At 41.7% G+C, this 27949-nt stretch overlaps 1 protein-coding gene and 1 pseudogene across 2 annotated transcripts in view; one reads left to right on the forward strand and one right to left on the reverse strand.

Moving 5' to 3' along the window:
* EXOC4 (exocyst complex component 4) overlaps positions 1 to 27949 on the reverse strand; it is a 679809-nt gene that overhangs the window by 624503 nt on the left and 27357 nt on the right. For both annotated transcript variants that reach the window (XM_037049172.1, XM_037049173.1), the window contains exons 3-4: positions 19230 to 19424; positions 198 to 382 (exon numbers count right to left, since the gene is read on the reverse strand). In XM_037049172.1, coding sequence (XP_036905067.1) covers positions 198 to 382; positions 19230 to 19424 — 380 coding nt within the window. The remainder of the gene's footprint in view (positions 1 to 197; positions 383 to 19229; positions 19425 to 27949) is intronic.
* Positions 20318 to 20955, forward strand: LOC118989188 (actin-like protein 6A; annotated as a pseudogene).

Raw genomic sequence — 27949 nt, forward strand, 5'->3', positions numbered from 1 at the left:
TACATAAAGGACCATAATAAATGTGCAGTGAAGGAGTGGACAAGCTCTGAGTGTCAGCCTTTCAGAATAAGGAGTATTTTCAAAGACAGTATGGATGTTAAAAATTAAAATACAGTACAGTATACTGGGAAACAAACACTACTCCCTACACGTCTACCCTGCCACATGCACTGGAGCAAAGAGCCTCTTTAACCTACCTCCCCCTCCCCTTGTCCGTGCTGCGCTGCCCAACCCGGCTGGTGGACTTGATGTACAGGTGCCGGTGCAGCTCATCTATGAGAACCAAGTGAAGATTCATCTTTTTGCTGTGAAGCTCCAGCCTCAGGTCGCTCAGCCCTTCCACCTGGAGCAGGGGGCCCTCCAAAGACTCGACTGCTGACACCTGAAGAGAGGGGAAAAGACGATTAAGTACAAAAACTAAACAATCGAACAATAGTATAAATACAAAAGACTCTTTTCTAAAAAATACTGCCCAAGGAGAGTTGATGAAAACCTGTGAGCACACATCAGACGCTCAAGCACAACAGCCCCCTCATCCGTGGTTTCCCATTCGGCAATTTCAGTTACTGGGTCCAGCCAAGGTCCACACATGGGACATGGAAACACTCCAGAAATAAACAAGCCACGAGTCTTAACCTGGTGCCATCTGAGTAGTGGGACAACATCGCGCACCATCCAGGCCTGACAGGCCCCGGACCTGAATCACCCCTGTGCACCATGTGTACACACTGCGTACACGACCTTCCCTGTGAGTCACTCAGTAGCCGTCTCAGTCATCAGATCAACTGTCACGGCATCACAGTGCTTGTGTTCAAGTTGCTCTTACTTTCCTCAGTAAAGGCCCCAAAGTACAAGAGTAGTGATGCGGGTAATGTGAAGATGCCAAAGACCTCTAATGTTTGCTTTAAGTGAAAAAGTAAAACTCTCAGTAAGAAAAACAAATTGCATGCTGACGTTGCTAAAACCTATCTTCTTTCTGTGAAACTGCCTAATTTACAAATTAAACTTCATAACAGGTGTATCTAAAGGCAGAAACAACAGTATGTATAAGGGTCAGTGCTATCCACGGTTTCACACATCCACTGGGGATTTTGGACATGTGCCCCGTGAAATAGGGGTGACCAAGGCATAAGGGGCACAGGCCTATTCTGCCTTTGAAGGGCTTACCTACCACCTGAGACGCAGAACGTGGAAGCAAACAACCGTGATAAGATAAACAGGAAGGCACCTAAAGGACCACAGTGAAGACATACATACGATCTATTCCACTACACGGTCTATCAACAGACACAGAAAAATGACCCCCCAATTACATGAGTGTATCATTCATGTTCTCACAACAACTCCACGCACTAAAGGTTTGAATCGACTCTCAAAGCTAGCCCTTAAGAGTAACTAAAAGCACACTGTAAGTTCTGCCGTTAATTCTCATGGTGACCATGAAGCAGAGCCCGGTTAGCCCAAGCCTACTGTGCGTCTGCATACAGCCATGCCCTCTCTCACTCTCACTCATGTGCCCACACACATAGAGGGCAATGAGTGTCTGCACGACCTACATGCAGACAGCAGCAGTGATCCCCCCTGCTCAGCCTGACCTAGTGTGAGAGAAGAAATGGAATTTCAGCAGTGAGGAGGAGACGAAATGTGCAGCGGGAGACACTGCTGGGGTAAGGTGCACTTTGAAAGACATTAGGACACAACGAACAGGATGCATAAAAACGGTGTGGGAAGACCCACAACAAACGGAGAGGACCGGAGTGCAGGGAACCTGGAACAAGTCATCTTGAAACCGCAGTGTATAGGTCTCAAAAAATAGCATGTATGACAGCATCCCATTTATCCATGTATATAAAATTATATTTATCTCTTTATGTATAAAGATCTTATGTATTTTTAATGAAAAAAAAACTTAACGTACAGAGAATAGCCTAGGTACTGCTCCTTGGGAGAGACAAAGGGGAAGGTGGAGTAACACAAAGAATGTAAACGCGGCAACAACAACAGAGAAGAGATGACCACAGCTGAACCGGGGGGCAGGGGCAGCACTGCCAGCTACCAAGCTCCCCGAAGGGATTAATGTGCTGTGACTATTATTACCTGCTCAGGTTATACTTCTAATTATTCCTAATGTGCACAAATAAAGGCAATAACTAATAATACTTACTTCAGGGTAAAAACATTAAATGCGCTTATACAAATGAACATGCCCCTAAAAAATGAAGCATTTCTGTAAGAGCCATGGACAATGACGCCATGAAACACACGGCTGGCATGTGCTGATCTGAGATCCACACCAGCAGACACAGTCGTGGCAGAGCTTGTGGGCAGTGCGAACCCAAATCCTGGGAGCTGCCCCGTGCAAGCTGGCCGGGAGGGGAAGGAAAATGCAAAGGCCAACCCACAAGCATTTCGCTTGTTTCGTGATACGCTATAATCAAACGTCAGGAGCAAATAAGTTTCCTTAAGCTTAGGAAACTTAAGGAAAAGGGGGGGATGAAAGAGTGACCAGCCCTGGGCCAGCTGTGCCCTCCGAACTGCCAGTGCATTTTCAGGCTGACTTGCCACTGCCCCCACGCGCTTGGGAGCCCGGGGCCTTGCGCACGCCGCCCGCAATTCCAAATGGAAAGGCAGCCTCACAAAATGACCATAGTGTCCCCAAGGAGGGAAAACAACAACAAATTCATTCACACTTGTCCTCTAAAATGGATTTTAACTTGAGTCTCTAGCAGAGAAAAAGAGGTTGCATTAACCTTCAGTGACATAGAGATCCAGAAAATGAAAAATAATCGGGTAAACCACTGGTCCATCATGTAGCCTTATCCCTTACAATGATTAACTCCAACTGCGATGTCTAAGCCTAAACATCACCCACCACACATCCACACTCGATTTGTTGGCAGGAATTCACATGAAGCTTTTTAACTCAAATAGTTCAAGTTCCAAATACAAAATTACATGACAATGTTAACTTTCAAAGCCACCTAAGTAAAATTTTAAAAAATATTTTTCATTGTTATGTATTGATTTTAGACAGGGGGGAGCAGGGGGTGCTGGCGGAGGAGGAGAGAGACAGAAACATCCATTTGTTGTTCCACTTACTTCTGCGTTCATTGGTAGATTCTCACATGTGCCCTGACTGCAGACGGAACCCGCAATCTTGGCCTACTGGGACAATGCTCTAACCAATTAAATGACCTGGCCAGGGCTTAAACCCTTTTTCAAATATAGGTAAAACACACAGCCCAGTGCCTGGCAAGTACTAAGTATTCGGTTAAATTGTTTTTAACAAATCCTACTTATTCCATAGATAAAAAAATCCCGAAGGGTGTTTTCAACATGCTTCAGTGTAACATTTTCAGGAAAGTGCTGTTTCCCTCACAGAACCATTATAACCATTTGGATCAGGGGTCCCCACCCCCAGGGCTGCAGACCGCTATGGGTCCGAGGCCTGTTAGGATGGGGCGTCTCACCTGCACTCAGCCTTCCGTTCCCCTCACTTCCACAAAACCAGTCCCCCTGGTCCCAAAAAGACTGGGGACTGCTGATTTAGATGACAAACTTTCTGATTAAGTTCTTTTGACCCAAAATACAAGTACAATTCACACACACACACACACACACACAGAGTGTCTTAAATTTTCAAAGATTTGAAAACCCACAACAAGAATAGAGAATAGTATCTTATTTCTATATGAAAACATAGTGCTTTCTTTTGTCCTTCTCTTGTTAAAAAACTATTTATAAAGGTATAATTATGGGAGTTAGGCAAGGCCAGTGGCTTCCCCTACTCTAACCTTACTAAGTAGCACTCAAACAAATGTGAATAAAATAGTAGTTAATGTAATACTCAAGGTCTAGAACATCACTTCAGAAACCTGGCATTTTACCTTATCTCACTTTAAGTAGCCTGTACCATACAGTTTACTCATAAAGAAAAACTTGGTGAGGCAGCAAACAGCCACCCGAACCACCATCGCTGACAGTGGATTCTGTTGCACTGGGCTGGGGAGGGGGTGTGGGGTGGGGCCTGCCTTCCAGGCACTCACTAACATTAAGGCTTCCCTAAAAGAGAAATCCATCTATATTTAGAAATAAGCATAACTACTAGTAAAAATACAACCAAAGAGATTTTTTATTAAAGATTTTATTTATTTATCTTTAGAGGGGAAGGGAAGGAGAGAAGGAGAGAAGTATCAATGTACGGTTGCCTCTCGTGAGTCCCCTGCTGAGAACTGGCCTGCAACCCAGGCATGTGCCCTGACTGGGTATCGAACCCCAATCATGTGGTTCACAGGCCCGCGCTCAATCCTCTGAGCTACACCAGCCAGGGCCCAACCAAAGAGATTTTTTAATGTATGAAGAATGGTTATTTCCTAAATTATTTTCCTAAATTCAATGACTACAGCAGGCACACTTTTAAAATAACACTGATGAAGCATCAACAGAACTTCAAGAGAAGCAGTTAAGTAGACAAGCAGCAAAATGGTCTCAGTTAGTGGCTATGAGAAATAATCAAAATTGGGGATGTAAGTGTGACTATTTGTGACTATTAAAATTGTAGGACAACACAGCAATAAAAAGGAGGTCAAGCAGACAACAGACAGTGCCACAGCCCACTGGTGACCGCTGCTGCTACACATCTACCCGCCAGTCACTCATCATTCCCTCATGCCCCACATGACCTGTACTGCAGCCTACAATGCTCGGGTACGCCACACCATTTCTTACAGATCACCACAAGTAGACAATGAGCCAACTAGTGCATCTGGAATTTTTCTTACATGTATTTATAAAATTATTTTGGGGGTGGGGGGGAAGATACTATTAGTAGGGATTTTTTTCACAGAACACCAATTACTACCTAACGGAACATTGGTATTCTCCTCAACACAACAGGAAACTGCTCAGACAGATAACATAAATCTGTTTTGGAATAAGAACAAGTATTTACTGTAGGATTATGAAAATAAGCAAACATTTACAAAAACGTTTTAACACACGATATCGAGCAGGGCAGCTCTGCTATTAGAAGCCCGCCCATTAAGAAAGCAGAAATTCCAAAAAAATGTTTCCATAACTCAAAAAAACCAGGTCAAAAAACAGCTAATATGTACATAATCAAGAACTGCCTGATTTTTCAAATAATTTTACTTTGAGATGAGAGATAAATCGGCAACAAAAAAAATCTCTGCAATTAGAAACTACAGTGCCAGTCATTTTCCTTTCCCAAGTGTCTATTTCTCAATTTCACTTGAGTTCCAATTAAGAAATGACTACCCCCCAGGAAAGTGTGCGTGTTCTGGCAGCCCTCCTCGGCCTGACCAGGGGAAGATCAGTTTTGCACTGTAACGTACACCGGAGGAAGCCTTTCGGGGGAGCACCGCGGTTGGCCGTCCTCAACAGCTGCTTCACTGCAGAAAGGAAACCGCTGGCCTTCTTACTTTGGTTTCAGGTGGGGGAGGTAAGCTACCCAGAGGTAAATGATGTCAGTAAATGTTTCTAAACAGAACTAAGTTTCAAGCCAAAATAAAGAAGGAAAACGTATAGGTATAAACAAAGAAAGGAACAAACAAAACCTGATAAGTAAACCATCTGCTAGCTAATGAAAATGCTTATTTTGGCAACAATATTCCCCATGAAAGAAAATATTTGCCACTGTTGAGTACAAAACAAATATTTCCTTCAGGACTCTGATAATTATATGTTTCTAAAATGTCTTAGCATTTCTGAATTGGTCACTTTGCCTCCCTTAAGGAAGCTTTTTTTTCCCTATAGGAAGACAACATAAACCTGAACGTGTGCCTTGGCCCAATGTATGGATGCAGTAAAAATATATCAAATTGCACTATTCCAGAGAATTGATACCTTCTTTTTTCTTACATGCATAAGATAAGAAGACACAAGTCCAACAAATTTTTAGAACAGTCTTAGCTAACTAAGAACAGCAAAAACCTTTGGCTGCAAACAACAAAGAAATATGTCCTGGATCCCCAGAGGGGTAGGTGCTTTGGGCTCCAGGACCAGCTTTGCCAGCGACTTAAGGCCTCAGGGCTATTGACAGTGTGATTCTTAAGACGACTTCCCCAGAGAGCTGAAGCCTGGGCCAAGGCCAAGGGCCTGGAGCAAGAACACTGTTTTTCCCCTAACTCCTCAGCCTGTAGCTAATCAGTGATCAAATGAGGCAATCAAAAACACCCATACTTAAAATCAGTTTGCTAACACAGTATTGATCTGACCCATCCAGGTGCCCCTTCTCCCTCAGGAAACCAAATACCTATAATGCAGACTCAGCATGTTCTCTTAAAACAGGATGCCGTCCACCTCCATCCTCCCTTCATTACTCTACTGCCAGGGTGATTGCATGTTTTTATTTAATAAACCTTCATGAGCTCAAATGAAGGGTTGTTATTAGTAGAGCTAACAGCCAAATGATTATGCTCCAGAGAGATATCAGTGCTTGTTGGTGCATTAACAAAGAGAGCAGAAGGGCTGAGGTCAAGCATGTGTCAATGCAAATGAGGCAATATTAGGTACTAACCAGCTTAATGCAATAGACTGCCTGGAAGATAATGGAATCTCCAGGATAAAGCAAATGAGATGAAGTTATTGATAAGGGAATGGAGGGAGGCGGGCTGTGAGATGCAGTGCTGTCAAAGAAAAGGCCTCTTGCTGGTGAATTTCTTCTTTAAAATATCTTCAACTCTGTCTTAGAAGACAAAACTCAAAAGAGATCAAACTTGACTCCCAGCTTCGTGAAAAAGCTATCCTACTACTGCTGGGAAAGAAACACAGACTTGTTCTAAAGCCAAACCATTCTATTAAGCTAGTCTTATGCTTTGGAGTTTCCCCTTCGTTTCTGTTTTCATCTTGTTTCATTTTTTCTCTTAAACATCAAGGCATTGTACCACAAACAATTCCCATATGTTATTAACACCAACATCTAGGGAGGGGAAGCCAGGTCTTCTAAAATATTCCATTAGAGCAAGCCTCACAGAATGACAGTACCTGAGAAGTAAAATATACGAATTTTCTTTTGTAAGGGACATTTAAAGGTTGTCAAGACTGGGGCCACAGGACAATTTTACAGGTTAAAAAAAAAAGGTAAGGCCCAGAAATAAACTCTTTATTTATTTTTTATTATATATTATTGATTATGCTATTACAGTTGTCCTGATTTCCCCCCCCTTTCCCCCTCCACCCAGCATCCCCATTCCCCCAGGCAATCCCCTCTCCAATGTACATGTCCATGGGCCATGTGTTTAGGTTCTCTGGCTACTCCATTTCCTATGCCTATACTGTACTTTACCTCCCCATGGCTACTCTGTAACTACCTATTTGTACTTCTTAATCCCCTCACTCATCACCCATTTCCTCACGCCCCCTCCCATCTGGCAACCATCCGTTTCCATGATTCCGAAATGCTCTCCCTTTCCATGATTCTGTCTCTGTTCTTGTTTGCTTAGTTTGTTTTTAAGATTCCATTGTTGACAGGAATGTATTTATTGCCATTTTGTTGTTCATAGTTTTGCTCTTCTTTTCTTAAATAAGTCCCTTTAACATTTTATATAATGGTTTGGTGATGATGAACTCTTTTAGTTTTTTTCTTATCTGGGAAACACTGTATCTGCCCTTCAATTCTAAATGATAGGTTTGCTGGGTAGAGCAATCTTGGCTGTAGGTCCCTGCTTTTCATGACTGGTTATTTCTTGCCAATCCCTTCTAGCCTGTAAAGTATCTTTTGAGAAATCAGCTGACAGTCTTAAGGGTATTCCCCTGTAGGTAACTGCTTTTCTCTTGCTGCTTTTAAGATTCTCTATCTTTAACCTTTGGCATTTTAATTATGATGTGTCTCAGAGTATGCTTTTTTGTATCCATGTTATTTGGGATTCTCTGTGCTTCCTGGACTTGCATGTCTATTTCCTTCATGCAAGGGATGTTTTCTTTCGTCATTTTTTTCAAACGGACTTCCAACTTCTTGTTCTTTCTCTTCTCCTTCTGATACCCCTATGATGCAAATGTTGGACCTCTTGAAGCTGTCCCAGAGGCTGCTTATACTATCTTCATTTTTTTAGATTTTTTTTTTCTTGTTGCCCTGAGTGGTTGTTTTTTGCTTTCTTATGTTACAAATCATTGATATGATTCTCAGCTTCATACACTCTACTGTTCTTTCTCTGTAAATTGTTCTTTATGTCAATTACTGTATCCTTTGTTTCTGACTGGATCGTTCTTACGCTACTGAGGTCCTCACTAAGTTCCTTGAGCATCTTTATAACCAGTGTTTCAAACTCTGCATCTGATACATTGCTTACCTCTATTTCACTTAGCTCTTTTTCTGGAGTTTTTGCAGCCAGAAGTTATGGGGACTTATCTTTCTGTCAATGGAACCTTTTGGCTAGAGGGCCTGGTGTGGGGCTGGGACTCCTCATTCTCAAAATATCCCTTCCAAATTTTTATCCAGCACATGTGGGTGTGGGACCAGCCCATTCAGTGTCTCTGGGCCTCCTACCAGTCTGGATGGATGTGGTTTCTTTAATTCCACAGTTGTCAGATTGGGAGGCGAGCTGCATTTACCTATGCTGCCATGTTGACTGGAAGTTCTGTACTTTTTTTGTTAACCTTTACTTTTCTTTTAAATTACAAACTACTGCTCATTCAAGAAAACGAAAAACAAAGAAAATCACAAAGGAAAAAGATGGTTCGTAACTCTCAAAAATTGGTTAAAATAATATATTTTAAGTTTTGTCTTTTTTTTCCAAGGGGAAGAAAGGGAGAAAGAAAAGAAGAGATACATCAATGTGAGAGAGAATATATCAGTTGCCTCTCGTACACACTGCAACGGGGGACTGGCCCACAACTCAGGCATGTGCCCTGACCGGGAATTGACCCAGCGACCTTTTAGTTTGCAGGACCCAACCCACTGAGCCACCCCAGTCAGGGTGAAAATAATATATTTTACAGACTCCTTCCAATCATTTCCATACAAAGTTTTTACAAAAATACTGTTATTTTTAAATATGCCTTTCCCCCCTTTGGCAATATACTGGGAACATCTGCCCATCACTACATATGTAATTTTTACTGTTTTCATACTAACCTGTTATATAAATAGTCCACAAATAACTAAATCAATACCCTATACTTGTCATTGCCATTTTTTTTACTTTCGTAAATCTTTTCATGATAATTATCCTTGTATACATATTTTATTTAATCAATGTGTGGCTGCCCCTCATGTGCCCTCCCACCCCCACTGGGGACCTGGCCTGTAATCCAGGCATGTGCCCTGACTAGTAATCGAACTGGCAACCCTTTGCTTTGCAGTCTAGAGCTCAATCCACTGAGCCACACCAGTCAGGGCTCTTGTATACATATCTCTGAACACGTATTTACAATTCTTAATTTTGTCTTAATACAACAATATAGAAGTAGAATTTCAAAGCTAAAGTTATGCACATATTTAGGGTTTCTGATGCACAACATTACATTAAGACCCTTTTTTGTTCTAAATGAACTTAAATCTCTTCACAATAACTTTACTGAGGAAATTATATTTAACAGCTTATTAGAAAGATAAAAATTGTAATAGCTTATGGAAGAACTCATGAAAAAAATCCTTCTCTGTTCCTAACTTTATGATCCCTCCCATTCTCAGTCCCCATCAGACCCCATAAAGAGTGCACTAAAACCTAGGCTTCCACCCAACGCACAAGAGAAAAGACCACTAGGAAAGATACTCTCATTTACCAAGGGTCCCAAAGTCACTTACGTTTGTCAACTTGTTACTCTGGAACAAGAAAAAGTTACAGAACTGTCCTCTTAAGAGCTGGCAAAGAAGGTCTCTGAGAATCACTTCAGACTCCCACAGGGCAATTCACCCACACCCTGCCAGCGCCCCACGCCCATCAGCACTGCTCACCACTGACACAGCTCCTCACTAGCATGAAGTCCCACAAAAGAATGTGAGGGGAATCGGGCTTTTTTCAGCTTGAGAGCTAAGTGACCACAAGTACTGAGTACTGGGATGGATCTCAGAGATAACAGATTTCTTTAACAAGCTCCTCCCATCTTGTCGAGCCAAACAAAAGCGACTGATCAGCATCCTCAGACCATCATCAAGTCGGGACAGAGGGCTCCCATCAACAACATGCATTGCCGTTTGCTGTAATTCACACGTGCCTAAGGTCCTCATCTGGCCACAGGCTGGCCAGTCAAACACCTGTTGAAGCAACTCCACACATGAGGCTGAAACCAGGACATGACGGAGAATTCAGCAAAGGACTTGTACACTATTCTTGACTTAGATTACTGCTCCTACAGACTCAAGTGTGTAATGCACAAACTCACACACACAGAGCCACGCTGATTAGAACAGGTACGCAGTGGTGAAGGCAGCGGGAGGGAGGAAATGCCAAGCAACGTAAGCAGGCCCAGACTGTTGCTGCCTCCTGTTCCCTGACACTGTGCGACAGGGACGATGCCACTGCCAGCCGCACCGTTCTGAACTTCAGATGGCCTTGCATTTTCACAAAGCACTTCACCTGTGCAAAGTTTCGGTCTTATTCTCCCTGCCGTTCTACAAAGCTGACAGGGTATCTGTATATCCGCTCCATAGAACAGGATACTAAAAAACAGGGAGAAGGTGACTGATTTGTCTCAGCTCATAAAAGTGGTGAACTGTTGGGTCAGGACTGGAATTAAGAAGGCCTGGCTTTTAAATTCATTTTTGTTTGCACTATACCACATTGTACCTAGCTACCACCTGTCAATAAATAAATTCGTGCCCCAATTTCAATCCATTAAATCCTGGCTATAAATCAGACAAGAACCCACAATAAAGATGCAGGAATCAGAGCACCAAGATGACGGCTCTGAAGAGTTCCAAGTCAGCCCAAACCTGGAGAGCATCTATTTTAACCAATGAATAACTCTCCTATTAACCACATAATCACACTATACGATCAGAATAAGAGTCAAATACTCACCAGTTCTATCCAAAAACTTCACTAAATGACAGACACAAAACAACATCAATGGAACTACTTACATACAAAGAGGGACCTAAAAAAGTGGAATTTATTTATAAAAAATTGTGCATTCATTCTTACATGTTTAAACTACAGTCACCTTCAAAGTGCTCTCCATTTGATGCAATGCACCTATTGAGACGTTTCTTCCACTGCTCAAAACGGTTTCTGAACACTTCAATTTTGATGCCTTTTAGTGCTCCTGCCATTTTTCGTTTCACTTCTTCCACGCCAGCAAAATGTTTCCCTTTGAGGACTTTTTTTCACCCGGGAAAACGAAAAAAGTCCCTGGGGCGAGATGGGGTGAGTTGAGAAGGTGGGGCCCAGGGTCATGTCATTTTTCAACACAAATTGGTGAACACTCAGTGCAGTGTGGGCAGGTGCACTCATAACCATCCATCATGAAATGGGCAAACACATTGAAAGAGGCTTCCAAGAAAATTCTCTGAAGCCAAACGCAGCCTCTCACCACAACACCAGCAGGTACACTGATACAAATGGGTTCCTAGAACACTCACCTAGCAAGGGAAGCCTGTGCTACATGAGGCCTGAGCTCCAGAGGATAATGGTATTTTGGGGCCCCCCCTTGGATATTTGTATATAAATGTGAATATCTCAATGTGCTATCTTATGCAACTATTTGGTTTCTAACTAATTAGAGCTGGTATTAAATAAAATCAAGGGCAATTAGTTTTGCTTTATTACATAGCATTGGCTATACCTTACAGCAATGGTTCCAAATTTGCCTATACTTTGGAATAACCGGACTATGTCAAAAAAAGCTAGTGGCGCCCCACCCCACAGAGATTTCAATATAATCAGTGTAGACTGCGCCCTGGACTTACAAATCCTTTTTTTTTTTATTTTAATTTTTTTTATTTTTCAATCATGCAATATGACATTAGTTTCAGTAGTGATTAGACATTTACAAAACTTAGGAAGTGATCACCCCAGTGAGTCTAGTGCCCACCTGACACCACACAGAGCTGTTACAATCTTACTGACTATATTCTCTATACTATACCTTACCTCCCCATGACTTTAAGGATTCCCTATGTGCAGAGTTTGGGAAACTCTGCCCTACAGACAAGTAAGCCAATTTAAAATTTCTAAACATATGAGGTTTAGCACAATAAAACAGAACTTTTCACTGCTTTAAAATAAAATAGGCAGGTAAGAGAGCACAATAGAAGGGAAGGAAAGCTAATTCAAGAACCCGCTGCCTATCAAACAGGGTGGCTTTTAGAAACTCGAGCCTTCAATAACAAACCTAAATAAAAAGGGGATTGAGCCCCAAGAAAAACCGTTGCTACGAAGCCCTGTACTTTGACATTCTAGGAGAAAAATAAAGTTGCCACACTAAGGTACTCAATTTTAGACACAAAACCAAGGTTACCTAGTTAATAATTTCATTTTTAGCTCTCCCTAAATCTTTTTTTAAAGATTTTATTTATTTATTGTTAGAGAGGAAGGGAAGGAGAAAGAGAGGGAGAGAAACATCAGTATGGGGGAGAAACATCAAGCACCTGCAAGTAGGGATCTGGCCCACAACCCAGGCACGTACCCTGCCTGGGAATCAAACCCCAACCTTTGGGTTCTCGGGCTGGCACTCAGTCAACTGAGCCACACCAGCCAGGGAAACTTTTCCTGAATCTTTTTGAAAAGATCAGATGTAGGCATTTAAGGGAATAAAGGGGTTCCAAAGGCAGCAAGAACCAGCTACAGCTGACCACCCTATCATACTTCCACCCCCAGTACTCCTGGTCCCCCCTTCTCGTTTTATGCTGATAGGAGACACACTAGTTATTTGCTCACCATCTGTCTTTTCCTACTAGCATGTAAGCCCCCTCAAGGTTACGCCCACCTTCACAGATACATACGCACCAACAACACAAGTGAGCGGCAATGGCATCATCGCATTCATCTGTCCGTCTATCAAAGTCTGTGTCATATTCTTTCCTGGTAAGTTATTAGTATGGAATACTGGCACCAGTCTCCCAAGTCAATATTCTACACCAGGAACAGATGGGCTTTAATGGGGGCTATTTCATTATTGATCACGGATATATTTATCATGTTGTAAAGAAATCTATACAGAATATTAAAACAGTTTTGCAGAGTCACTGAGTTCAATAAGCTCATTAGAATGTTCCAGCTCCTGCTGTTTACAGAGCTTTCATCTCCCAGAGTCCCGATGAGAAAAACCGTCCTGTGAGACCTAAAAACTTTCAAGTAGGATGAAAGGGATGGGCTTTTGGGCCCCCTTTTTCTTACTTGTACATTAATCATTTGAGAGTAGGTGCATGACACCCCTTCCCTCACCTTCGCACGAGAAAAGAATTAGGCTATCTGCTAATGACAGAGTTAAACTGGCACCGGCAGGCGCAACCTCGCCGAAGCCGTGACGGAAAGAGCAGTTGAATACCAGCTGCTCTCACACGAAAATCGGCATTTTTGGTGGCACCTTCCGGCAGTGAACTGGCTTCTACCCAAGTACGACACTCAGCAGAGTCACACATTTAATACTCCGAGATTTCGCAGCTGATTTTGGACAGTTTACCAACAAATGACACTGCTTATAATTAGACAGTCAACGGGTACCCTACGGACATACACTTGATGTAGGTTCAACAGGTAACAACCGATGACACAGAACCTGAATTCATCCAAGTCAAGTCCCAAAACTAAGGCGTAGTGCTTCAGGGTCTCGCTCGCCCACTAGCACGCGTGCTAGAGCTCACTACACTAGCTTTGTGAGACAAATCCCATCTATCTGTCCACTGTAATTCCTTTGATAATACACAACGAGGAACAATCCTTCATTCAGATAGAGGTCCATGTTAGGCAAAAGAGGAATCAAAAATGCTCCAATTGCCAGCTCTATTTCAACACTTCTACCAGCTCAAAACAAGTCCGCCTCAGAACGGGCGTGGGGATTATACTTGGGAGTCACTGCCACGTCCTTTCCTGCAGCACCAGTAAGAGCAATCAGTTAATTACAAATAACGTTTCTAGGCCCTTACACTGTGCCTGCTTTACATGTATAGTTTAGTATCTCTTAATCCCTTCCACCACCCTTGGGGTATATATTATCCCCAACTCTAACTGTCAGCAAAGTCAGATTAAACAATTAGCCCTAAACCATCGAGGCAGTAAAAGTCACAGCTGGATTTCAACACAGGTCCCTCGGACCCATGCCAGTGCTGACAGGCACAGCCTGGAATGGCGACCGACCACTGTGGAGACTCTTGTAAGCTAAATATATTATGAATATACTTGTCTTCATTAAAGAGACTCAGAAAACTATGAGATTAAGTAGCTGCCTCGCTTCCTATACCCCCAAGCTGTGGCCACATTTTCACAGTGTAAGGGAAACAATTCCACTGCACCATTCTTTCGGCAAAGCACTCTGGGGTCCTCTGGGAGGAAGGCCGTTACATAAATATACATTATTATTATAATCATCATAATTCTTATCTGACTATACAGCTATGGATTCTTTTTGAGATGGCATATAAATAAGAAGAAGACGAAATGATTAAGAGACATTCAAAATCTCTCCACTCTCAGAAAGACTTAGAAACAAAAAAAATTATTTTAGTCACAAGTCTGTGACTGTCAGCTAAAGTGCCTCGCGCTGGCCTGGTTCCCACTGATTGAACGCAATTATGAATTGACTTCTAGGCACTGATCAATCAGAACTTGTGTGAGTGATTTTTCAAAGCTCATCTATGCAATTTCAGTTTGATACAGACTTCTACACAAATTTCCCTTACAAAAAGTTCATAAAAATATTAACTCTCGTGGATACCTTCCTGGTTAGCTCCTGCCGCCGGGAACACACTGCTATTCTTATATTACTAATTCTGCGCAGAATTAATCAGTCATTGTACATTAGAACCGGCAGCTGGAGTGTTTTGAGTGATAATGAAACCTGTAACAAGGCATCTTCAGCCGTCTTTTCAAGACAATAAGGGAATTAAAATTTCAATTTAAATGCAGAGGTTTGAAACACGCTTCACTGCCAAAATTACTTCAATTAATGTGAGTGGAATACAAAGGACAGACCGCAGAAGTGTGATGCAGCAACCAGAAATTATGTCATTAATGTGCCTGCATCAACCCAGCACAATGCCTGCAAAGGTCTAATTTAAACCCCACATATCGCAAAGCTACAGGCGACCATATAAATCAAGTCTCTGATTTCAATGTGACGTGCACAGGCCCCTTGTTGGATCACTTGGAGCTTTTTGTAAGGTAACAGCAGCTGTTTACCTTGAAGAAGGAAACAAAAGGCCGTGCCTATTTGCAGGCATTGCCAGTCGTGACAATTTAATTATTTTACGCAATCCTCAGGTTATCATATCAAAAGGAGAAAGAAATATCCCATCTAGAAGCCAAGCCTACAGCTATCAGAGCAGTCTAACGGTGAAGCAGGAGCTGACAAGAGCCAGGGTCACTGCTGATTTATTTACTCTGGATTTATTAACCTGAGTAGGGATGAAATTACTGGCATCTGCACCTGCCTTGGAATAAAAATGCAAAATCTTTTGTTAAGCGAATCCAAGGAAATCAGAGGGTTTTGAAAGACGAGGCTATTGTCTTTACTTTCCTCTGATGTCTTTTAGCAAAGATTTCCATTTGGACCCTTCAGATGCCTTAAGTGGGTTTTACTTCTAATATCACATAACCACGGGAAACGGAAATGTGATTATTTTTTCATATGAAGTCCAGTGAAAGAGCACTTACAGACTGTACTATTCACTCTTACAAACAAAAGGCTATGCCAACGCCCCAGCTTGTGCAAAGCAACTATCTCATCTGGAAATTGGAAATGGTATCAGAAACCTATTTCTCATAGTACTGTTGAAAAAAATGGTTAACAAATGTAACACTCTTAAAATGGTACCAGCATGTAGCAAGTACTCAATATATATTAGCTATTATTATTTTTGTTGTAATAATAATCAGAAACTACAGAACTATTAAAAAACAAATAAAAAAAGGAGAAGAAACATCAGACCAGAGCTCCCAGAGAGAGAATAAAATGCCTTTTTCTGGTTAGTGATATGAAACTCTTTCACACAGTTACCCATCTGACTAATGATCTGTGAACTCTGACTATATGACTACGCTAAGTACAGGGTGGAAAAAAATAAATAAGACATAGCCCCTGCCCTCGATGACCTACCATGCACACAAAAGCAGTTATATTACAAAGAAATACATACAGCTTATGAAAACAAAGAAAAGCATCTGCTCACGTTAAGTATTCTTACCACAATAAAATAAATACATAACTTTATGAAATGAGAAGTATCTAACTGCCTGGGACATTCAGAGATGATGAACTTTGAGCCAAGTCTTCACGAATAAATCATCATTTTCCAGACAGATAGGATTTGGATTAGTTTTAGAGAAATATACGATCAGTTTAAAAAAGAAAAATCTATAGCATGCCTATACAGCTGCAACAAATAACTAGAAATTGTAATTAATGCAAAGCCACTGTTTTAACAAATAAAAATACGATGCTTAGAAATAAAACAAAATATATGTGCTAGAGCATCTCTAAGGAATGCATTACTACCAAGTGTTATAACAGAGTATATATGAAGACGTCAATAAGTGAGAGACATATCCTGTCCCTTGAAAGACTCATATCACAAAGACGAAATTCTCTTCAGTTTAATCCCACCACACTTTCTGTGGAACTGGACAAGCTGATACCAGAATTCGTGTGGAAGAGCAAAGGGCCAAGAGCAGCGCAGACAATTGTGAATAGCAAGGTGAGGGAATGTCTTCACCTGCTATCAAGATAAATTATTAAAGTTATAGTAATTAAAACAGCGTGGTTTGGGTGCAGCTACAGAGAAGACCACCCAACAAAACAGAAAGCTCAGAAACACCCACAGACATGTAAATGCTGGTACGTGACCACGGTGGCGCTAACGCAGCAGGAAACGGATTCGGTCAACAGTCTGAGCCAAGCGGCTATTTACACGGAACGTAACATTAGATCCCCGGTCATTCCACATATGGAAATAGATTCCAAACAGATTAAAGAGGTTGTAGGAGATTCTCATTGTGACACTGGGATAGAAAAAAATCCTTAAAATAAAAGTCACAACAACAACAAAAAATGTTATTGCATTAAATTTTAAAACTTCTTTGTAACAAAAGGCACCATAAACAGAGTAAAATAGATATACCAGCAACTGAGAGAAGGATTTAGTTACAACCCATCCAACGGACAAAGGATTAGTATCCAGAATATATAAAGAACTACAAATAGCAAAAAGGAGCTTCTAAGAAGTGTCTCTCATACATTCACCCCTTTCTGAGGGTGTCTGTTCTTCCTTCCCACCTCCGAACCACACAGCTTTGATTGGAGCCGAGCTCCAGTGCTCAAACTGGCCCAATCCAGACCCTACGCCTCTGCTTCTGAATTAGGAAAGCAGGTTCCTTTCCTCTGCAAAGCTGAAGAGCTGCGGGCTGCAGCCAACATTCCTTCTTCTCTCCAAACACCCAAACCCCACCCAGAGTAGAAGAACATCTACAGCAGAACAATGGAGACACGCAAAAGAACAGAGAGGTGGCACCCCACGTGTATGCCTGTCCTTCGCACAGACAGGTTACATCAGTAAAGCAATTCTTTCACCTAAGTTAGCTAGGGCTGAATTTCTGTAACTTGCAACCAAGAATTCAAAGACATGTATAATGGGATTCTTAAGAGAATAAGTGAAAAAAGAGAGAGACTATTCACTATTGATTAGTTCTTAAGCAAATACATTAGCCCTTAATAAAACCATAAAACCAAAATCTGAGATCCTATAAGAACATAACTAACACAGAAATAAATTCTTACAACCTATTTTTAATATACAATACTTACTTAAAAGCAGGCCCACTACCTGAAAGTGATTCAGATGGACACACGTATGCTAAATATATTATATAAGCTTATCTCTTTTGATAGCTGAATCTTGATAATTTAGCACATATATGCACCCTAATGCATAAACCAAGAGTAAAGCTGAAAGGTGACGACTATATTTGCTATTGTTGGACACCCTAAGGTCATAATTAAGTACCATGTCACTACGAGCAAGACTGAAAACAGCCAATTCCTTTACCACTCCCAGGAGCAGACCCAGCTACTGATCTCCTCCACTGTGGGAACTGACTACTCAAGCCGATCACATAGCCAGGTTTAGAACAGAATATCAGGGCACATTCACCTCTAGGTCACCTAATTTCCTTAAAAGATTCTTATGAAAGACTGACAGCAAAATTCTTCTTAAAAATCTGAATGAATGAGAACCACTTAGAGCATTTAACCTGTTCCTCCCACCAATTTCTCTCGCTGACTTTTCCAGTGTTATAGGAAAAACCACCAATTTGGTGAAACAAAAGTAAGGGACTTTCACCCATCGTGGAAAAGAAAATCCAAACGCAGGCCATCCACTACTGAGAGCGGCTGTCGCCCCCAGACAAGCCTGAATGAGGCGGAAGTGGGGCGTCTGTGTAGCGTGGGGAGACAGACAGAGCAGCCCTCCCGAAGGACCACAGGCCCCGGGAAACTGAGAGCTGTTAGACTGCAAGCTGTGTATTTTCATTTTTTATTCATTTCCTTGATGCTCAGCCACATGCACCCACCAGTTGCCAGCTTCTCTGAATTTTCATTTCTAGCTCAAAAGTGGCAGAATGGGCTAAGACAGAGAGAAGCTAAAGGCAGGCTGTGAAGTATTCTTGCTTGACAAAGTTACTTCCAAAATTATGTTCTTTCTTATCAATGTAAAGGACAAAATAAAGCCCTAACGTAAAAGTTCCTTCATAGAATTTGTGGAACATCAAGTTTATAAATCTCAAGTTCTCTTTCATGAAGATTTCATTCTTTAAAATAGGATCCATTAAACATCTTCTGCTAAAGCTATTACTATCCCAACATGACTAAAGTGCTGATTTCTTACCATTACATTTCTTATCATTGTTCCAAAGGCAGACAATACATAAATAATAATTGCTTACCATTTTGAACACTGGGATTAGGCAGAGAACCAGCCAGGCTTCACCTGCAAAGCCTCGTGGATCCCAAGAGGGCAATTTGTAATGTGCTACACGAATTACACAATCCAGAGAGAACAAAAGAGAGTCCTACACTGTCTTAGCAGTAACGGCCATTAGCACAGGCTCTTTCCTTACCAGCATGTCGGTGGCACTGAGATAGTGCTTGCTGGCCATGCACTGTTCCAGCTTTTGAGGCACTTGCTTGATATTCTCAATTTCATCCAGCAGGTTCAGGACGTGCTTGTGCTCAATCCCTTCAATCCACAATTTCCGAAGCTCATCCCGTTTGCAGTGCAACAGCATCTTGCATGAAAGCAGGTTTTCTTTGACCTACAATTAAACAGATGCAGTCTCAAGTCAGTCCAAAGTCTTGCCAGCTGAAACCCATACCTGGTTAGGGTTCTTCATTGGTACGACTGTAAGTAACAGTTCCTCATTCACACATCCACCTATCCCCCCGGTCAGTCCACTTGCAAAATCCAGATTCTGACACTGACTCATTTGGGTACATCTCCACCTCTCTATTTTCTCTCCTGCAACATGAGAAAACTACTCCTAACCTACCTGAGTGCACCTAGGAAAAAATTCCTTAGGATATAAAACACACACTTTGTTCATGGTTATGGTTTTGGTTTTGGTTTGAGGCGAAATTTATGAAGACATCTCCAGTGTACCATCCGATGAGTTTCAGCAAATGCACACACCTGTATAATCCAAACCTCCAATGTACAGGTCATTGCCATCAGGCTAGAAAGTCTACAATGCTTTTGACAATTGAAAAATCTGTCTTCTACAAGATTTGGTGGGGTGTTGCACATAATGACACTATGCTTCCGGTAATTATGAAGCAAAATTTCAAAACTTTTCCAAGAAACATGGAAAAATATCAGCATAGAACACTAACATTAGGTTTCTTGAGAAAGCGCCTCCTTTATTCCCACAACTTTAGGACAATACCTAAATCATACTTTTATGAAACTCTCCAATGTAAATGTTTTAAATGTCCTGAATAAAGACATTTGTAATCTCTTAGAAAACGTTTTGGAGATCAAAGATCCCTTTGAAAATCTGTTGAAGATGACCCTGTATACCTTCCTACAGTCCCACCAGGAAGGGAAAACAGAGAAGAGGGAACAGCAGATGAGAGAGGCCAACAAAACTTGGCAAGCTGGAAAGACAATGGATGGCAGCTGTGTCCTTCAGCAAGGCATGGAGGCTTCATTACTATGCAAAGCAGAGAACTCTTCCTGGAAACGAATATAGAACTGATCCATGTATGACGGCATAAAAAGAACCTCTGTGTAAAGGATCTCCAGCAAACTGGAAAAGAGAAGTTGCTACCGATCACAAGGTCCTGGAACAATTATATGTGTACCTGTGTTCTCCAGGATTTCAAGCTTCAGTACTTCAAGTATCAGATCGACAAGCAAGCAGCCGCACAGATGCCAACTGTTCATTATGAATTCCCCAATGGCTACACCTGGGATTCTGGAGCAGAACAGCTGAAGGTTCCTGAAGAATTATTTGACCCTTCCAATGGCAAGAGATATCAGGAAACACAATGCTGGGAGTTGGTCACTTTTCACTACGAGTGATGGAGTGCGCAATACTGATATCAGGTCTCTACGGCAGCGACACAGACAAGAGGAAACACACTAGTACAGAGCTTTGCCAACAGGCTGAATAAAGAACTCTCTCAGGAAGCTCCCCAGAGTATGTAGTTGAAACGGACTGCAAATAACGCAACAGTGGAACAGAGGTCTGGTTCATGCATTGTCGGCTCCATCCGGCTTCTCTGGGCACCTGTCCCTCAGACCCCGAAGGAGGAGGGAAGCAGTTCAGAAAAAGGAAATGCCCTTGAAAAGTGTTCCCTCCCCTCCACCTTCCCACCATAGCTTCAGTATACTCAGGAAAAGAATGGCCGTCTTCCGTGCAATGTTTGTATATTTTTGCATTTTTCAATTTCCACTTCAATTTCTTAAGGCTTTAACTGGCTCTAGAAATTAAAATTAGGTTGCACTGTCCTTGAAATGTACTTATTTTTATTACAGGCATTTTATAATTTTACATAAATGTCTATTTTCTCTAAATAGTTTGCTTTCAGTCAAATGCTTTCAAACTCTGCTTCTTATTGATGAATGAAACTTATCGCCTATGCTTTTTATCTTAGGCATGCAAAATTAAATAAAAATTACCAATTTTTCAGACCATAACACACCTAAGTTTTAAAGGCAGGAAATAGGAAAAAAACTTTTGAAGCAAAAAATGTGGTAAAATATTTAGTAACATAAATAACATAATATTTCACCAATGTAAATGTAAACAGAGCTCAACAGCAGCATTAATAACCATTACTCCTCCCAAATTGGGGCGGGGAGGGGAGCCGCCTTATAATCTGAAAAATATGGTAGTAGCCATTCCAGAAAAAAAACAGTTAGCCAAGGAAAGCCTATAATATGGAAAGATAGGAATCAAAACAAACAAAAATAAAAAAAGTACTAGGAGAACGAGGGAAACAAATTATGCAGAAAACAGTGTATAGAAAAATTATAATAATTAAAATCCTTAGGAAAATAGGGAGACATTAACCAAACAATAGAGAATGAAAAACAACTACTCAAAATTAAAAATATGATAGAAAAAGACCCAATACAAAGATTAAAGGAGATCCTTGAATATCAAAAGAGTAAAAAATAAAAAACCAAGATGGAGGTGAAAAGAAGATTAAGAAAATGAGAAGATTGATCTAAAAAGTCCAATAGTTGCCAAATAGGAGTTCCAGGGATGGGAAAATGACAAAAAAAATGAGATGGAGAAAAATACAAATAAAATAATAAAAGACCAAAAGGATGGGTTTTCAGATTGGAAAGGCACACCGAGTGTTCAAGACCATGCGGTAAAAACAAGACCCAAGCCAGGGCGCGTTCTGCTCACATGTAAGAGCACAGAGGTAAAGGGACAATCCTGTAAGAGCTTCCAAAGGGCGGGCAGGGGGGCGGGGAAAGAGGACCCCCACAAACAACTGTGAATCAGAATGCCTATCAGACACGCACGCTCTCAAAATGATGGACCTCATTATATACACCGCCTCTCCCCAGGCTGCTGGAGAATGTGCTCCATCGACACAAGAGAAAAACAGAAGAAACCTGGGATCCAGGGAAGGGAGATGGGGGTGAACTAATGCAGACAAAAGGCAGCAACAGGATTATTCAACCACTTACTCCAAGAAAAACAATAACAAAATTACACAAATAAAAATAGCATGCTGGATGGCCTAGATATAAGAATTTATGTAGTTACAACAGAGTAGACACTATTGAACCAAAAACAAGAACACAACTATACAGAGAGGATGAGGCAGAAGATGTGGAGGGGTGGGGGAAACAGCGGGAGGGGGACTATATCCTCATCTTCCATAGCTGGAAGTTGGTACGCAATGTCTATAAAATAGAAAAATCAAGAAAAATAGTAGGAACATATTACCAGTACTTAGAAACACAGAAAGATCTGGGGGGCGGGGGACAACTAAAAGTCCATACACCTGTATGGACTTTTAGTGCTGGAATCGGGACTAGAGTAGGATGAGGTAGCAGTAATGGGTTTTATCCATCTGTGATATTATTTGACTTTTAAGGCCATTCCCAGATCTTCTTGGAGTCCTTGGTCTCTGAGTTAAGAACTCTAGCTATTAAAGGCCATTGTATTTGAAATCTTAGTTAAAATTTGTTAGAATTTGATATCTCATATTCTACTCATATCACCTTCATTCTATAAATCTCAGCTTTTTCCTCTGTGTGTAACTGTTACTATGGAAACAGTTAAAAGTAAAGTTTTATGTCACACAACCCCCAACTACTAGGCTCTTGATCAAGAGAAACTTACAGGGTGTCAATAAATCTTGGCAAACTCTTTTCTGATTGGAAAAAGACCATTATAGCATTTCACACTAGGATATACACAATGTAATCAGCTTGCTTCTTTTGAGTACTACAGGGAGGAAAAATGAAAAGAAAAGCAGCATTGGGGGAGGGGCACAGATGGCATCAGGCTGCGTGGAAAATGAACATCACCAAAATTACTCCGCAAACTGAGTTCGTTAACCAAAGCCGCAAACATAAGAAACTATAAGAACTTTGATGGTAAACCACCCTTAGGTTTCAGGGTTTTTATTACAAAGTCAGTTATGAAGAAGTGTTATTTTCAAAGTCGGGGAATAGAGGCGATACCAGTCAGCAATAAAAGGGAAGAAATATGAAGAATCTCAAAAAATTCATGCTAAGCAAAAGAAGCTAGGTGCAAAAGGATACATACTATATGGACTTCTGGAAAGGCAAAAAGAATTTACAGCGATCTTTTCAAACTGGCAGGTGTTCGAACAGGATGGGGCTGGCACTGACTGCGAAGAGGCACGAGGGGACGGGAGTGACAGGACACAGCGACGGGTGCGTGCACTTGCTGAAACTCACTGAACTGTCCTCTAAAAATACTGCATTGTAGCTCTGACCGGTGTGGCTCAGTTGGCTGGGAGATGTCGTACAAAGCACAAGGTCACCAGCTGGATGCCCAGTAAGACACAGGCCTGGGCACATGCAACAGGCAGTCCATCAATGTTTCTCACTCACATACTGATCTTCCTCTCCCTCCCTCCCTTTCTCTATAAGAATAAGTAAAATCTTCAATATATATATAGAATATGAAATTTAGCTCAATAAATATGACTTTTTTAAACAGAGAGGGGAAGAACAGGGCTATGTCCGTCAATAAATAACATCTAAATGTGAGAAAGGTAACAAATTATACATCTATCTCGAATGCCTGTTCCACGTTTATGAACGCGGTGTCAGCATTTTAATTTCAATCTATTTATCAGGACAATTAAAATTTAAAAAGTATGCTACTTTGCTTCCTCCTTAGATAAATCCATGCAGAGCCACGCTGTTGGAATCATGACATCAAAACCCAAGTACAGAAACCACTCCGCAAACACGGGGTCCTCTGCTTCCTGAGGATTCAAGTGACTCCGCAACTGCTCCCGGTCACCTGTTTGGCAAGAGCAAGAATTTCCGTCCTCACAGACAAGAACCGCAAGTCATTCTAATCAGAGACTAGGAGAGAAACAGAAAAGGAGGAAACCGGGGCCCAGGCGGCAACTGAGTAGATACGGGAGATGATAACAGAAGGCAGAGCAACTGAGACTCCAGCAACCCTGCCTTGGAAAAGCTACAGAGGGAGGGGAGCTCACTGGGCCCCGGGATAACTGGGACGGGAGCAACGGAGACATCTGTGAGAGGCGCTGATGGGTGCAGGCGCCGGGGAGGCAGTGAAAAGCCGTAACTTTCAAGACCTAGAATCAGAAAAGCAGTGAATGGAGACCAGGAAAATCAGGGGAGACGCCTCTGTGTGTGCACAGTACCTACAGCGAATACAACAGACACGCAAGCACCTCCCTGAAAATGTGAACTGGGAATCCCGTATGGTGAATGAAAATTAGTATCACAAATTATTCTAAAAGCACAAAATATGGTATTTTCTTTTTTTCATAGTAAAAACAATTTGTATTCCATGCGTATTTCCCTGATATGTCAACTCATTTTTTTTCCAGAATCTTACAGAAAGTACGTAGAGAGAATGAACTTCAGAAACACTACTCACTATTCTCCTTAAAAGCCCTTTATAACCATGGATAATTTTCAAATTACTCCCAAACTTATTCCAATGCTTTGTTCCCTTAGATTCTTCTAGCTACCATCCTAGAGTCTCACTCTCTCTGCCAGGCTCCACTCCCCGCTTTCCAAGGGCAACACCTGGCTTTGGAGTTGCAGAGCCAGGATCTGACACACAGACTCTGCTCAGCTCAGCGGAAATATGACGTCCCAGAGCTTGTGACAGCACTAACACACCGCAGGCGACTGCCTAGATCTCAACCCGTGAGATCTCGTTACTGCCCACTTGTCCATTTCCAGACTTTTTTCCCTTTCTCATACAAGCAGCTAGGATTTTCCACCTAATAGTTAGGGTGGTAAACAACCTCCTACCAAAACCATGTTGTTCTACTGTGACTTCTTAAGCATTAATTAAAGTTATTTCTCAGGCTGATTCTACCTTTCAAGGTGTACTTTCATATAAAAGTCACTAAATCATTTCAGGTAAATGTCAGTGAATGACTGTTGCATCACTCAATGATTAAGCCCTAACCACTCACTTGAATAACCTTGTATACTCATTTCCAATTACAGGCGAGAGAAATGAGTTACGAGCTTGATCTAGCACCAGTGAAAGAGGCACCCAAACTTGGGGTGAAACGTGAAGCACCATGCACATGCCACTGTGTTCCCGTCGCAGCCCTTACAGCAGGCATCAGACGACCCGCTGAGGACCACCTGTAAAGGAATCTGACATCATCTCACCCACCCCGTACAATGTGGAGAAAACACCCAAATACCAACAAGCATCACCCACAGTCCAAGTCCTCAGTCTGAGCCTACCATATTATCCATGTTGCTGGGGCTGCTACAATGGTCACCATATGAGAAACGCAGAACCTACGGATGCTGAAGTTTTCTAATATAATAGCATCTCATTTTGACCACTTTTACAATATATTCAACGGTAATAGGAGTGTCCAAGTCTTTTGCTTAGTAACTACATTACTTGACCTGATCAACTACACATGGTGTTTTATTTGCAATTTTTTTTTAATCTAGAAAAAAATCTAAAAGGACCTTCAGTAAAAATAAATTTGGACCATCTGGGAAGTCAGTCAAATCTGTTAGCTCAGGTTATCCTCCAGGACACAGAGTCTACCAATGGAACATAAACCCATACACAAAACTACTGTCAAAATGGGAAACGTAGACAGTTCCGTGTTCTCCAGCTTTTAATGGTAATGAGGCGTGAATGTGAACATTTTCATCTGCCTGGGTTCCCACTAACATTCATTCTCAGTGTAACAGCCACAGGGGCCTTTTTAAAATACTAGTCACGTCACGTCATCTCTATGCTGAACAACACACTCAGCGTTAAAATCAACATCCTGGGGGTGATCAAGACCCCACATAACCTGGCCCACCCCGCCAGAACTCCCACCAGCTGTCCTCTCTCTGCAGCCCCACTGGCCTCCTTGCTGCTTTCCCCAAATTCCAGGCACGTTCCTGCTTTGGGAAACTTTTGCGTCTCCTCTTACTTCCTGCTGAGATGCTTTCCTGACTCTCTCACCTCCTCCACGTGCTGGCTCACGTGCAACCCCAGGGAAGCCTTCTCCCACCAACCTGTTTAAAACAGCAACTCCCTCTTCTCCCTTGCCTTTTTTTTCTTTTTTTGGCACATCACTTCTTAACATCTGTAATAGCACACTTTACTTATTAATGTATAGTTGCAAACACCAAGAGAGATGGGACTTTTTGTTTCATTCACTTCTATAACCCAGAGCCTGGAGTAATGCTCAGCACAAAACAGACGTTTAACACAGAGACTAAGTCAATGTTGTTAAATACCATGTCTGTTTCTTGGTCTGCCCCCTCCCATCAGCACAGGGAGTTCTATGAGGACAGAGCTGGTGTGTTCCCCAGCTACAGCCCCACATCTGAAACAGACCTGGGCACGTAGCTGGCACTCAGCAGGTATTTACTGAACCCTCATTGCATTCTTTTTGCAGAAAACAGGAAAATAAATTTTTACCCATCTGTACATATTCTCAACAGCTTACTTGGTTCTGAAAAAATGGTACTCCAGTGATCACTGAATCATTCCCACTTCTACTTTGAAAATATACATACCTATATGCTATATGTAACCCAAAGTGCAGTTAAAAAACAAAAATGACGGGAAGACTGGCAAGGACACATCAGTGTTTTTGAGTGATAAGAAATGTCCTTTCAAAGTACAAAACTGTCAAATTACACAATGAAAATAAATTTACTTTAATTTTTCGTCTCCCATGTATTAATTATTAAAGGCTTTTTGGAAAGGGGCTTTAGCCCTTTCTTTCTCTTCCCAGCACTGAAGCTAATTCATAACACAGAATTATGTAACTTTTTTGAAAAATGATATACATAAACACAAAGTTCTCTGCTTCAGTTTCCTTTTGCTCAAAACTGCACCATACTTAACAATGAGGATGCCAAAGAACTGTGGCCACTAAACCAAATGTGAAGTAACCAAGACGAGACCCTCCTTTTCAGTTCTAGCAAAAAGTCTTTGGGCAAAGATGCTCTCAACTCAGAGCAGTAAGAAGTCAGGCAGAAACCTCCCTCTGAGGTCAGGACAAAGTCTCTTCAGTCAGGAAAACCAATCTGAAAACACAAACACCAAAAGGCCCTCCACCCTTGCTGTGATCGCCCGCGGCGAAGCCAGAAGGTCAGCAGCTCTACACATTCATTTTCTGACCCCTCTTGGGCTTAGTCCATTGGGTCAAAATGGACTATAGCTTACTTTATATTTACAGCAAATGATCTATAATTTTACCCAGTTTCACAAATAAGTCCATAGGATGAACTCACCACTTGTAAAGGTCAAGAATTATAGCATTCCTGTTGAAAACGCGCCCAGTTAAGTTTAAAATATAAAGGGGTCAGCATACTGCTTCGAAAAAGGTCCAGAGCTTACTGATGCAGCGACTGTAATTTTAGAGGCCAAAGCAGATCAACAGCTGTCTTAGAAGAATGACTTGTGTAGCTGCTTACAAAACCATGACGATACAAGGACTAGAAAACAGGGAAGAAAACATGTGAGACTGCTGCGGGCAGGTATTATTGAGCAGGTACAGTCCAGGGAGCCCCCCACCAGTCAGATGGCACGGGGCAGCACATTTCAAGTGGTCCACGCAGCCCTCCGCCCACAGAGATGCTTCAGAGGCA

This window comes from Sturnira hondurensis, unplaced genomic scaffold, assembly GCF_014824575.4.
Source record: "Sturnira hondurensis isolate 20B ecotype Veracruz unplaced genomic scaffold, ASM1482457v3 Scaffold0006437, whole genome shotgun sequence".
NCBI lineage: Eukaryota > Metazoa > Chordata > Mammalia > Chiroptera > Phyllostomidae > Sturnira > Sturnira hondurensis.